The 13,137-nt window shown below is 43.3% G+C and overlaps 1 protein-coding gene across 3 annotated transcripts in view; it reads left to right on the top strand.

Annotated features, from left to right (window-relative positions):
* pard3ba (par-3 family cell polarity regulator beta a) overlaps nt 1-13,137 on the top strand; it is a 143,360-nt gene that overhangs the window by 73,656 nt on the left and 56,567 nt on the right. For all 3 annotated transcript variants that reach the window (XM_035998616.1, XM_031291945.2, XM_035998617.1), the window contains 2 exons: nt 1,584-1,628; nt 12,594-12,809. In XM_035998616.1, the coding sequence (XP_035854509.1) occupies nt 1,584-1,628; nt 12,594-12,809 (261 nt within the window). The remainder of the gene's footprint in view (nt 1-1,583; nt 1,629-12,593; nt 12,810-13,137) is intronic.

Raw genomic sequence — 13,137 nt, 5'->3', positions numbered from 1 at the left:
ACTAGAAGCAGTGTCTGAAATATCAAGCAGTGCATGAACAATCAAAATAATGAAGAAAAAAAAGACCGTGACAGAAGTACATTGTGTGCAATAGACAGACAGTATGGAGCCATAAAAGAGTAAATGGAGACTAGGCCTAATAGTCCAACAGCTTCCAAAGCACATTCATACTTTCAGAGGCCAAGAGGTCAAATCTGGATGTGAAGAGAAACCCATGGAAACCGATCCAACAGCTACACTGACTCCCTCTGTCTCATTAACTCTCTGCCTCTCTCTCAGTTGCTCGCTCCGTCTGTCTCCACACGTCTCTCAACCTCTCTGGATCCATCGCTGTCTCTGAAACTCCCTTTTTTTTTTCCTCACCCTGTCTCTTTTACAGTTTGTCTTTCCTCTTTTCCTCAACTTTCTTGCAGCTTCTGTCTGTCCCTTCTATGACTCTGTGTCTTTGATGCTCCCCGTCTCTCTGTGTCTTAGACTCAATCCCACATTTTCTCTCTTTCACGTCCTCCTCTTTTTTCTTTGTCAATTTTTTTCTTTTACTGTCTCCCTCTATCCTGCACTTTCCCTTACCTCACTTCCATATAAATGCATAAATTGTCAACAATATATATCATGCCTCTGCAGGTTTGTATAAATACACTTACATTAGCTACTAATACTATCCAGACATATGTAACACTATAATGCAGCTGACTGGAGGTCAAAAGAGGGTTTCTAAATTTTTAGCCTTCCACGGTGGCACGAGTAGACAAATGTGGCTGCTGGCCATGCAGACTTCTATCCTTCCTCCGCAGAAAAGGAAGCTTTTCATTATCTGTCAGGGGTCATATCGCCTGGAATAGCTTTTTTTCTAAACTTTAAAAGTATTCCTTTTTTTTCATATATTTTATCTGGCACGTGTGCACAGGAAAAGTATTTCTCTTTCTTTGTTTTGGTTGCTACAAACGTTTTTCTGCAGGATTTTATGATGCAAGCTCTTTTGATCTCCGTGCTCCCTCTCCTCACAGTTTATCCCTTCTTCGGACTTCTCTCGTCCTTTCAATATTGTCCCTTCCTCTCATTTTCTCTCCCTCATCTGTCTGCCGGGAAAATTGACCTCATAAAAAATTGAAAAGGATTATTTAAGAGAAACAGCAGCATAATGAAAACCTATTATTGTATCCCATGGTGCACTGCCTGTGGCTGCTGCTGCTGGCCAACCGCAATCCTGTGTAGTTAGATTAGGTGTTGTTGGGTAGGGGTTTCTTGTTGTTTTCCTTTTCCTCCCTTTATTATTTTTTTTATTTATTGTCTCACCTCTATCTGTTCTCATTTTCTCTCACAGGCACAATATCACTCTTTCTTCTGGTTTTCTTACATTTCTGCCTCTTTTTTCATTTCCTCTTGCGGTCTGTCTCAGTTTGTCCCTCCCTCGTCCTCCTCTGTCTGATACTTCTGCAGGGAGTCATTTACAGCATGTGCCAGCACCAGTAGATACCATTATGACCATTTACAAAGCAGCACAAAGCTGCTCTGTATTTCAGTATGTTTGGCACGCAATAATATGAGCTATTAACTGTGTGATTTTTTTGTGTGTGTTATAGTGGCTGATGAGAGCAACATGGGATCACTGGCCGGGCAGAGGAATGGTAAGTCTTTGAAAAAATCTAAACACGTGCAAAACGCTTTCCTCCTGCTTTTAATCCACCAATCAGCCACATTTCTCTTTTTCTCGCACAGTGCAACAATTAGGTCCATCCACACACAAAAATAAATTGACCTTCTGTGTGCAGATTCTCATTTTTTCTGTTTTTTTTTTTATTTTATTTTTTATATAATCTATTCTAAAACATTTCTTTATTCCTCATTCTCCTTTGCCTCCCCCTCTCTCCACTACCCTGGCTGACAAAGTTGAGTTGTGAAGCACTTAGTGTCTGAGCTCTCGCTGCTTTATAGCCATCCAGGTCAGCAGGCCCACAGCGCTCAGTCCTCACCCAGCTGACAGCAGCCATATAGCATTACAATGGCTTCTGCTTCAGTTAGTCTTCTGCACTCAGTTCTGCCTCATTTTATTTGAGAAAAGTCTGGTTAAAAGGTAAAATATAAAGTCAGTTTTACTATTTGCTTTTACTGACTGACATTACACAGCAGTGGTTCAAACTGTATATATAATCCACTCTCTAGAATTGAAGCGCTTTCTGAATCCAGGAACAACGGTTCGTTTGGGATTACCCCTGACTAAAGCCCCTCTCAGACATGTACCTCGTTATGCAAATCTGATGGCAATTTAACATGTCAGTCTCATGTCCCGAGTCACTTTTAAACAAAAGTAAAAAGCAAGGATCCCAGTTTAACATATTGTTATGCCGTGCTTGTCAGCCATTATAAAAACAGGCAGCAGAATTTGCCATCTAATGATATTAAAGGATGAAATTGATGAAATTAATTTATTAGGGGATTCACTGTGAGAAGGGGGCGACCGAGCATCCCTCACGCTGATACGTAATTAAGGCTTCGACTGCAAAATAAGTTTGAACATCCATCAGTGATGCAGCCTGAGATAACACTCTTCTTCCTTGACATCCCTCTAGTGCAGCAGGTGCTAAATATCGCGCGGAGGAAGGAAAATGTACGCATGTGATGTCGAAGTGAGGAAAAGCCGTCACTTTAACTTTCACTTTTAGGTATGCCATGACTGAAAGGGGCTTTAAAGTGTTCCTAGATTCATATCTTGTACACAGCAGTTGCAGGGCTGTATGTGGGAGCAGATAGGGCAGCAATGAACTTCTACTGAGTCACATATACTGTAACTGCTCCAGCATTGCGTCTCTGTGTGGTTGTGAAAGCGTGTCCAAACTTTTGACTGGTACTGTAAATCAGAGTGTTGCTGACAGATAGAGCGTGCACGCTCAGCTGACCATCTCTAGTTGGGCTGCAGGAGTCATGATTTTAATTGTGGAGTTCAGCAGTGTATGTTCATCTCATTCAGAACACCCACTGTATTTTAATATGGCAACAAGGCTTATATAAGAAAGGAATCATGACCAGGATTTTAGTCGAAAACAGGCCTGGCTCCCTCTGTGTCTCTGATAAACACACACACACACACACACACACACACACACACACACACACACACACACACACACACACAGTTGTACATGATAAAGCAGGTGATTTAATCTGCAGATTGTTGATACTGGACACTTTCCCACAGGGCCCATTTAAGAAATTCTTCACCAGACACCTCTTTGAGTCTCTCGCTCTCTCTCTCTCTCTCTCACACACACACACACACACACACACACACCGATCTTTTATATCCACCTGCAACAAGCCAACTATAATATAAGCCTGTTGCCTGTGGAATACAAATGGCCCGAGCACTGCTGGTGACCTCAAATCCCCCACACTCAGCATTCACACAAGTGGCTTTGCCTCCTCCATGCTATCCTCCTCCTACTCCTCCCCTCTGCTGCTGCTATGATTTTCTGGCATTTCTGATCAGCACCCATGACCCTTATGATATATAAAGCGATCCATTTCCCTGCTGCAGCATTCCTTTCTTTTTTTTTTTTCTTCCATCTCCTCTCCCCTTGACGTCTTAGCTAATGTGTATTGACAGGGCTTTTGCGTGTTTTTCATTTTTGCTGACGCAGTGTATTTGCCTGGCTTCCTGCGCTACACCCCCACCCTCCTTCCTAAATGGCCTCAGTGTTTCTTTATGGGCTTTGACATATTTCATTAGGCGGATGATCTTAAGAGGCCTGCCTGGCTTCTTTAATCTGGCTAAAACCCTTTTTCTCTCTGGCTCGAGCCGCTGCGAGGAGCGCTTTCACTCCTCTAACTCTCTCTATCTCTCTCTACTCTCGCTCCATCTTTCTTACTGCCACTTACTCATGCTGTCCCACTCTCCCTCTCTCTCTTTCTTCTCTCTTGATTCTCCTGTCTTAGGAGTCTCCATCTTCAATAGAGCTTTTAGTTTCTTTCCCCTTCTTTTTTCACTTTCATCTTTGCTACCGCTCTTGTTCTTCCCTGCTTCTTCCCAGTCGCTTCTCTCTTGATTATTCTCTGTCTCCTGCTCTTTGTCGCCAGGCTCATCCCCATTTTTAGTATCCTCTCAAATCCCAAACCTTCATCTCTTTCTTATTTTCTCTCCCTCCTTCTCTGCTACATCCGATTCCCTCTTTATGATCGTTTCAATTCTCTTTTTCTCAACAGGCTGATCCTTTTTTATTCACTCACTCTCTGTTATCTTTAGTCCTCTCTCTCTCTCTCTCTCTCTCTCTCTCCATTCTCTGCAGCTGTATCTGTTCCAGCCTTATGTGATTATGGTGAACATGCTCTAGTCTCAGAGTTTCCTCTACCAAGTCAGAAGAGCCCTGCATCCGGCACACAGCCAAAAGAGTAATGAACAGATATCCCTTAATTCACCCCCCACCCCCCATTTTTCTCCCTTAGAGTCTAACATCTTCCCTGGCAGCAGGCTGCCCTCTTACAACACACCTGGGAGCTCATCCAGCACACACACACACACACACACACACACACACACACACACACACACACACACACACACACACACACACACACAGCATTTGGGGCTGAGCAGAGGATTCTACTGCAATACTGCACATGTACTTGCATTTGCTTGTGATGTTACTCCAATTTCTAGTTGCGTCTGTGGTTTTTCTCAGTCTTTTGTATGTTTCTCTACGTGTGTGTGTGTGTGTGTGTGTGTGTTTTCTGATGCTCATTTGAAGATATCCGTTGTTGACTGGATATTCCGTGCTTCGGAGTTTACGGCTAACCCTACAGCATTAGCATTACCCCATTAGTCCCTGTTGTTTTTTCTCCGCACTTTAAGACTTTAAAACCAGCCGGCGTCCTGCCAGCGCTGAAGCCTCTGCTTTGTTTTCACACCCTATGTTTGTGTAACTCTGCCTCTCGCTGACATTCGCTCCTAAGCTCGCTCCCTCTCTCTCTTTCCCTCCCTCCCTCCCTCCGTTCTTTGCATCCGACGTGTCGTTGTTGATTTATACCAAAAGTCGTCATGTTGCAGCAATTTGAATGGATTTAACTGTGTGTGTGTGTGTGTGTGTGTGTGTGTGTGTGTGTGTGTGTGTGTGTGTGCGTGTGTGTGTGCGTGTGTGCCTATAATTCTGCCAATTCTGCAATTTTTACATGGTCAACATATTAGACCTCGAGGCAACCAGGTGTGAAGTGTAGGAAAAGTGAAATGAGTTGCTCCTCTTTCTGACTGTGGCTGCTCATTAACTGGTGAAGGAATCATGCTGCTGCCAGAGTTCTCTCTGTATTTGGGTTTGTTCGGGTCCACCGCTTTTTGGATCCTGTCTAATTATCCTTGGGCTTATTAGGGCTGGGTCTGATTTTTCTTGTATCCCTGTCATATTGGGTCCAAAATGATGCATATCTGGTTCAGGTAGGTATTCCGAAAGTTTGGGACCTGGTCTAAAATGTTCTCCCCATAAAGACCTCAAGCCCCCGGCGATGAGACTAGCATGCAGAATGTTTGAGTGGTGTGGTATTCAGTGAATACCTTCACAAGTATAGCATTATGCAGGTGTGTGTGTGTGTGTGTGTGTGTGTGTGTGTGTGTGTGTGTGTGTGCGTGCGTGCGCTCTACAGTTCTCCCTCAATGCACAAGCACTTTTATCCACCACACGTTTACAAATGGCACATGTCCTGCTCCACGCTATTTGCTCCAAACCTCCATCCATACTCTGCCAACCCCCTGTGCTGCTGTAATCCAGTAGAGGTAAGCAGTAATTATGAAATGGCCTTTTAAGTCCCCTCCAGTTATTAAAGCCATTCATCTAGTCGGAGGCTGAATACACATGGCCCATATGTCCCCATTCTCTCATACATCTAAACAGCTAAACCCAATTACTGCCAGAGCAGCGCCTCCATCCAGCTTCATCCTCTGCCTCTGATACAGCTGAGTGCATTCAGATAGTGACGGAGGGATGCTTAATGATTGGACAGGTCTTTAATTGGAGTGGAGTTTTGATCGGCCATAACATGAATTGGATTTGCTTTTGCTGGCTTTACAGTTGTCTGAAGTGATTTGGTTTGAAGTCAAGTTTGTCGTATGTTAGGAAGTCAGAATGAAGAATATGCTGTAGATACCCACTAAGGCTAGCCTGGTTGACACCAGACCCTTCTCAGTTGTAACTGAAAGTGGGTCTGGACAAGCTTCATTCGCAGCCCACTTCCAAAGCGGCGTCACCAACGGACGCCGCTCTGGGCATAATTGGATAGTCAGACCAACGATTCGGGTGACGTAGCAGCGACAGCGGCATCAACGGGTTGCTGTGCTTCGGTGGCCGTCATATTGAATGTAAACAAAAAGCTGCTCGCCGTCACTGTGCTATCGTCATCATGTAAAGCCTGCCTCAACGGCTGTGATTGGTGCCTCGATTTGGAAAGATTGGAAATGGGCTTGAATGGGCTCTTGGCCAGACGGACTTGCAGAGCAAATCTCAAATTTGCTGGAAGTTCGTCAGGGTTTTCCCAGGCTACTCTAAGGCAGTCAAATGTGTATTAATCCTCAGATGAAAATAGTCCCTAATAAATGCGCTTATCACCCCTGTTTGATGATGTGTTTGCTAAAACCTAAAGTGCCCAGCTGTTTTAGGTGATTACTGAGCCTTTAAAAAAAAAAAAAATGAATTTTTTACCAATTCTGAAAGATTTACATCTTCAGTAGGAACCAGTGGGATTGGGGCAGAGCACCACAGCCAGAGTAGGAAAGTGTGAAAGTTCTGAGAACGTTACGCTGCAACACATTTTTGATTTTGGCTTTTTCATGAGATGTTTTGTCCATGCCTACAGTACATGCGTCATGCCACGCTTTTGACTCTTTAGACGTCTCACATGTCATCATAGGTTTGCTCCAATAAAGCTTTAAAAGCCTGTATTCAGTACATTTAATCTAAGATGAAGCAATGCTATTAGTGTCATGACAGACCTATTGTGTGTTCTTTCCATTACTTTGTGTAGTTTAAAGAACGTAAATACATTCATAGACATTTATTGAGATGAGATTTGTTAATATCTATTGTAATTCACGTTGTTATGGCTTCACTTGCATTAAATAACTTTTATTGCAACAGTGTAACACAGGAAGGGGACCCTTCTATTCCTTTTAACAGTGTGTTTAATGCTTCTATTGGATTAAATTCAATAACCTTTATTGTATAAGGGTGACACTGAGAGCAGGCTTTCTTTTACAGGTGTGTGTGTGTGTGTGTGTGTGTGTGTGTGTGTGTGTGTGTGTGTGTGTGTGTGTGCATGCGTGCTTCCAATGTGTTTTCTTTATAGAGGATTGCAGGTCAGAGCCTGTTTTACAGGTCTCCAGAAAAATGGCTCCGGGTTTTATTGGCCAGTCCTGAGATTGGATGCTAGATGGAAAAGTGTGTGTGTGGATCTGTGACCTACATGTGTGTTTCTATAAGCATATCTGTGAGCACTGTAGTGATTCACATGTGTGTGTGTCTGTGCTACCTGTACCCGTTTTAAAGAACTATGGCTGGAAGCAACAAGCCCCTTTTCACTGTTGGCCATAGTGTCTCCTTGGCAACTCACCGTCATCCTTCACACGCACGCACGCACACTCACACGCACACACACACACGCACGCACGCACACTCACACACACACACACACACACACACACACACACACTTGCTCCGTACCACCACTGCCACCCCCAGTGGTTTTGATGAAGGGGGCACTTTCTTGTAACCGTGGCAACCTTTCAGCCAGTGTGCTGCAAAGCTGCTTGCTGCGAAGCACATTGTAGTCCAGTTGATAGGTAAGTGTTAAAGGCCTGCTGAGACACTGTGGGAGGGTTCAGCAGCGTGCCAGGGTTTGTATTGGGATATGTGTAAGTGTGTGTATGTGTATGTTTTGACTGGTACAACCATATTAAGTTTAATATAAATAAGACAATATCTTGTTTAATAGTTTGGTGTTAGCCACCCGGTTGATTGGATAGTGTAATAGGTAAGACACGGTGGCCGGGCTTAGCAGTGTGGGTATGTGTGCGTAAGTCTGAGTGGTGTATTCAATTTGTACTGCACACAGAGTTGGTATGGCAAAGCCTGTAATTTGGACATTTCTGCAGTTGATTTACTCTTGTGTTCATTGGGTGAAATCATTCGAGAGTTACTGGCAGACTTATTCAGAACCGACAGACATTTAGAGTCAGACTGCAATTATTATCTTTAAATTATTCACACAAAATATCAGTATTGATAATGTTTTGACCCGCGTGACATAAAAGTAGAGAATCAGTTGTATCGGTGTGCCTCACCCTGACAGGTTGCAGGTGTGTCACTCTCACTTTTAAAGTACAAAGCAGCAACATGGAGCGGTGTAAGTCTTTGCAGGGCCTGTCAGCACAGCAGGACCCCAAGGCTACGTTTTAGGCGAAGACTTCCCTGTTCAATACAGACTAGACAGCCTTTACCAAAGTCACAATATACACATTGAGATGGGTGCAGGTTAGGCATGTGTGTAGGTGGATGTTGGCAATTGTTGTGCATACTGTACATCTACTATATGCAAGCAGGTGTGGGCTTCTGAATGGGTGTTTGTGGATACTTGAGAGTGTTTGTGTGTTTAGAGTGAAATGCAAGCTCCATTTTAATGTGGTAATTGGCAGGTTCTGTGTTTTCATCATTTTCATTTTTTTCAACATTGTTTGGGCATTAAGGTTGTTCCTACACCACATATCCCAGAAGTCATTTGTCCATCAAATGTTGAGTAGTATTGTTTAATATTTTTTTTTTTTACCTTTTGAAAGTTTTCTTACTACGATAACACTGGAGTCTCATTGATACATTAATGACACAACGCTTTATGTGGTGGTCATCAGTTTTAATTATGTCAGCTTTGTTTCTATGTAGAAAAAGCTTCAAATAAAATGGAGGGAAAAGCTGATTTTCATGGCCAGTGACTTCCCAGTTCTCGACTGTTTAACTCAAACAATCTTCTGGGACTTGAATAAGAAAAACGGCACATGGAAACACATTGCTTGGGAACTACTTTCTATTTTCTCTTATTTTTACTAGAGAAAATAACTGCCCAGGCACCACAGAGTTTGTAAAATGATGAGGCATTGGCTGCAATTGCTGGTCAAAAGAAGCCGGTCAGAGGCGTTTGTCAGAGCTGTAGGAAATTTAGAAAGCAATCAAAAATCGGGTCCAAAACACCACACAACAGCAGCTTAATACATCAAATATTTACCCATAATCCAACAGTGAAGTGTTTTGAATGCTTTGTGTATTATCCAATTTCTACAAAGAGTACTCTTTAGCTTCACTCATTCACTTCAGACTTTTAAGCTCCTTAATTTGATGTTTCTTACTGTAATGCACCTTGGGTGTTCTTGACTACTCTCCTGAAGTTTATACTGCGTGTACTTTCTAAAACATTTTTTAATCAAAGAACTGAAAAGAGATATTTTTGTAACAGTTAATCATATTTTGTACTGACAATTCAACTGGGAGGTTAATGTCCATCTAAGCTTTTGAAGTGCTCCCACTGCCATTACCTTTTCTTTGCAGAAAATGTTACTTCTGCAACCTTGACAAGCAAAATAAGCCCTCCCACTTCGCTACTCGCTAATAGAGTGAGATAAAAAAAGAAAAGACCAAACAGAAAGTGAAGAGGTGACATTATTGCTTGATCTTGGTTGGAGGAGTGTTACAGCTGTGAAGGGCATTTCCACCATCCTGGCCTGTTTGGCTGTTAGGCTGTTTGTCAAATATGCGCACCAGCTTGAATCAGTAGCAATCAGGCAGGCATGATGCGAACGGATCCGTGAGAGCATCTGCTGGCACAGCGGGCAGCGATATGTGATAAACGCTGATTTCACCCTCCATTGGATCGAGCTGGCGATGATAGCCACCTCTCCCTCGCTCATCCATCCTATTAAACCCTCATTATTCATTTACCTCCAGCCTCAACCGCCTGACATGCATGGAATGAGAGAACTCGCTGCCCCACACACAAACACACATATTTGTGCTCATATTTCTTCTCCTATTTCATCTGAAGTGGTCAAGGACACACGCCACTATCTCATGCCGGCGGTATCGTGACGTTTACATTTTTTGTTGTTTTTTTGGACCAAAATTTCCACATTTTGTAGTGTGCACACACACACACGCCCACACGTTCAGACACACACAGTTTCTCTATATAGTGCAGCAGTGCGCTGGCAAGGAGCTTAATTCTATCAGGCTGCGAGCTGGACAGCCGTAATTACATTTGTGACACAAATCCTGCCTCTCAAATTGAGCGTTTTATTCCTGAGCGCTCCCCCCTCTCTATTTATAACCCCTTATTCCCCATAAATCCCACTTCCTCTCAGAAAGTCAATTTAGGACTTAAAAGGCAGCAATGCCCGCTTACTTTTCACCCCCCTCCTTCCACTCTTTTGCCGCTTCAGTTTCACTTCCCCTTTCCCCCGCTCTTCTTCGGAGCTTTGAAGCCTCTGAAATAACGTCTTAAGCAGCGAGTGCCAATGATGCGAGAAAGTCATCCCTACAGGAAAGTTTTCAGACAGGAAAAAAAAAAAAAAAAAAAAACGCTGCTTGCAACCTGTCTGTAACTTCTTTGAAGACTGCTTGTCACTGCTACATTGTGATACACAACTGGGATGGGTTATTGTGCAGTTTCTTTTCTGTTTTTTTTCTCCACCACTCTTGGTCACCTCTCCTTTAATTTCTCACACAGCGTGTCCAACTTTGGCTTGACATTCACTCTCTCTTCTCCTTTGTCTCATTTTCTCCATTTTTTCCAACAGCTCTGCATTTCCTCAAATCTTCCCTTTCTCCTGGTGCCTCCTCCCTCCTGCTCTCCGATCCCCTGCTGAATCAGCTGTGGCCTTCATCACTTTCCCGCTCCTCCGACTTCCCTTTTTTCCTCTCTCGAGTTGGAGGCCATACCTGAGTACAGTATGATGGCAGTTCATTTATCCTCCCTCTCTCTCTTGCTTGTGCACAAGCCTGTCAGATCCCATAGTGCTGCTCCTCACCTGTCCCTGTACCACTCCACCTCATTGATTGTTTCTTTCCCCCTCCTTTATCTTGCTCCTATAGGACTCTGACTTTCTCCTCATTTCTGTCAAGCCTGTTTCTCACCCTCTCTCCTCTGCTTCCCTCTACCTCTCCCTCTCTTTCTACATGTCATCTTCATAGCGTTATAGTTCTGGTTCTCACCTCTTTGAGCTTCAATCCAAAAAGCTATATCCATTAGGGAGAAAGTGTGTGAAGTGACGCTGATTGCTCAGGTTATCAGCTGATTGGTCAGGCGAGCTGCCCTGAAGAGCCAGGGTCTGCCCGAGGTTTCTGCCTGTTAAAAAGGAGTCTTTCCCTGCCACTGTCGCTTGCTCTTGGGGGAGAATTGTTCGGTCTCTGTTAATTATAGACTGCGGTCTAGACCTACTTTATCTGTAAAGGGTCCTGAGATAACTTCTGTTGTGATTTGACACTACAAATAAAATTGAATTAAATTAAACAGTCATACAAAGTTTGAAAGGCCGACTCCATCTACATCTAAGCTTTACATTTTCAGGCCAAGATATCAATATCTTTTGTATATTCTTTATAACTATAGATTAGAATATAATTTCAATGTATGTATAATTGTTATGTGTTTAGATATGTATTAATTTATTCCAAGTAACCATCGTAAAGAGTCTGTAATTCTGGTCCAGTCCAGACTCAATAAGATTTAAGACTTAAATAGTTTTCTTTAATCTTTAATCCTGCTTTAGTAAACATGGCATGACCTCACGCTTTAAAATATGTTTGTGTATGTGTATTTTGTTCTTACAGGGTTCCTTTTAAAGTTTTAGAGCTTGTATTTGCAGTACTCAATGCTATTTTCCTCATATGTTTAGATAAGATAAAGGAATTACGTTAAATCCAGCCGCCAATACAATTAAAGAGCACGCAAAACACAAAGCACAAAAAAGGGGGAGGAAGAAGAGCAAAAAAAAAAATAGTTTTCAAGAGATGACTAAAACGTGTGTGAAAGATGAGGCATGTTGGCTAAATGCTGCCATAAACTTTGGACAGCCTTGAACTGGTTCAGTAGACGCAGTGCACAACTTTACACTGGATGAGTCCTAATCTGGCACAAATAGACCAAGTATGGACTCATTCCAGTGCACCGTCCCGTAACTCATCCGGAATGTCCCAGCTTCTTCTTCCCCTCCTGCAATGAACTGATCTCAGCCTCTGTTCAATCTCAGGGAACATTAATACTTAAGAAAGTTTAATGCAGAGGCCCTTTTAATTAAGGAAATATTAATGTAGGAGATGATAATGTTTTGTAAGCAGTGGAGGGAATTTAGCTAAAAGCTTATGATCTCAATACCCAGATTCACTTTGATGTTTGAAATCATTCTGTCTCATTTTTATCAGTGGCAGCATATCTCATTTTTGGAGCACACTTCCCTCCTCCTCCATCAACCGGGCTTCTCCTGCCCTCCCTTTCTCCCTCTCATCCTGTTTAACATCCGTCCACCTCATCGCTCACAGGCCCTCCCACCCTCTCATGTCTCTTTCGTTTCTCAGAACCGTCAGCTGATGGAGCGCTGGGCCCGACCCTGGGCCTGTGGAAGTCCAGCTCCCTTGAGAGTCTCCAGACGGCCGTGTCGGAGGCCAAGCAGAGTCACAGCCAAGCCCAGGTGCCCTTCCACCGCCCGCGGCCGCACATGGTCCGGGGGCGGGGGGCCAACCAGAGTTTCCGCCTCGCCATCGACAAGTCCTATGATGGACCTTCTGAAGACGGTAAGGCTTCTCATTCGCATTTTGGAATCAGAAAGAGTGGGCTCAGACTTTACAGAGATGTAAAATTATACGCCAAAAAGAAAGCACCAACACCTCAAAGAATGTTCCTTTTCTAATGTCGGACTGTCACTATTGCTGTAATATGGGATTCTTTCCTAGACATTGTATCCATTTTAAATTAGACCCTACACTGCCAATGCACATCCCTTAGCTTTTACAACACACTGGCACTCAAGAAGAGCCAGAGGCCTGCCAAGGGACAGTGCTTAGCCTAAGTACCTTAATGAAATGCTACGTGATTTTATCCACTCAGCAATTTAGGAAGAAC

Source organism: Sander lucioperca, chromosome 24, assembly GCF_008315115.2.
Source record: "Sander lucioperca isolate FBNREF2018 chromosome 24, SLUC_FBN_1.2, whole genome shotgun sequence".
Lineage (NCBI taxonomy): Eukaryota > Metazoa > Chordata > Actinopteri > Perciformes > Percidae > Sander > Sander lucioperca.
This window is presented reverse-complemented; position numbering and strand designations above follow the sequence as displayed.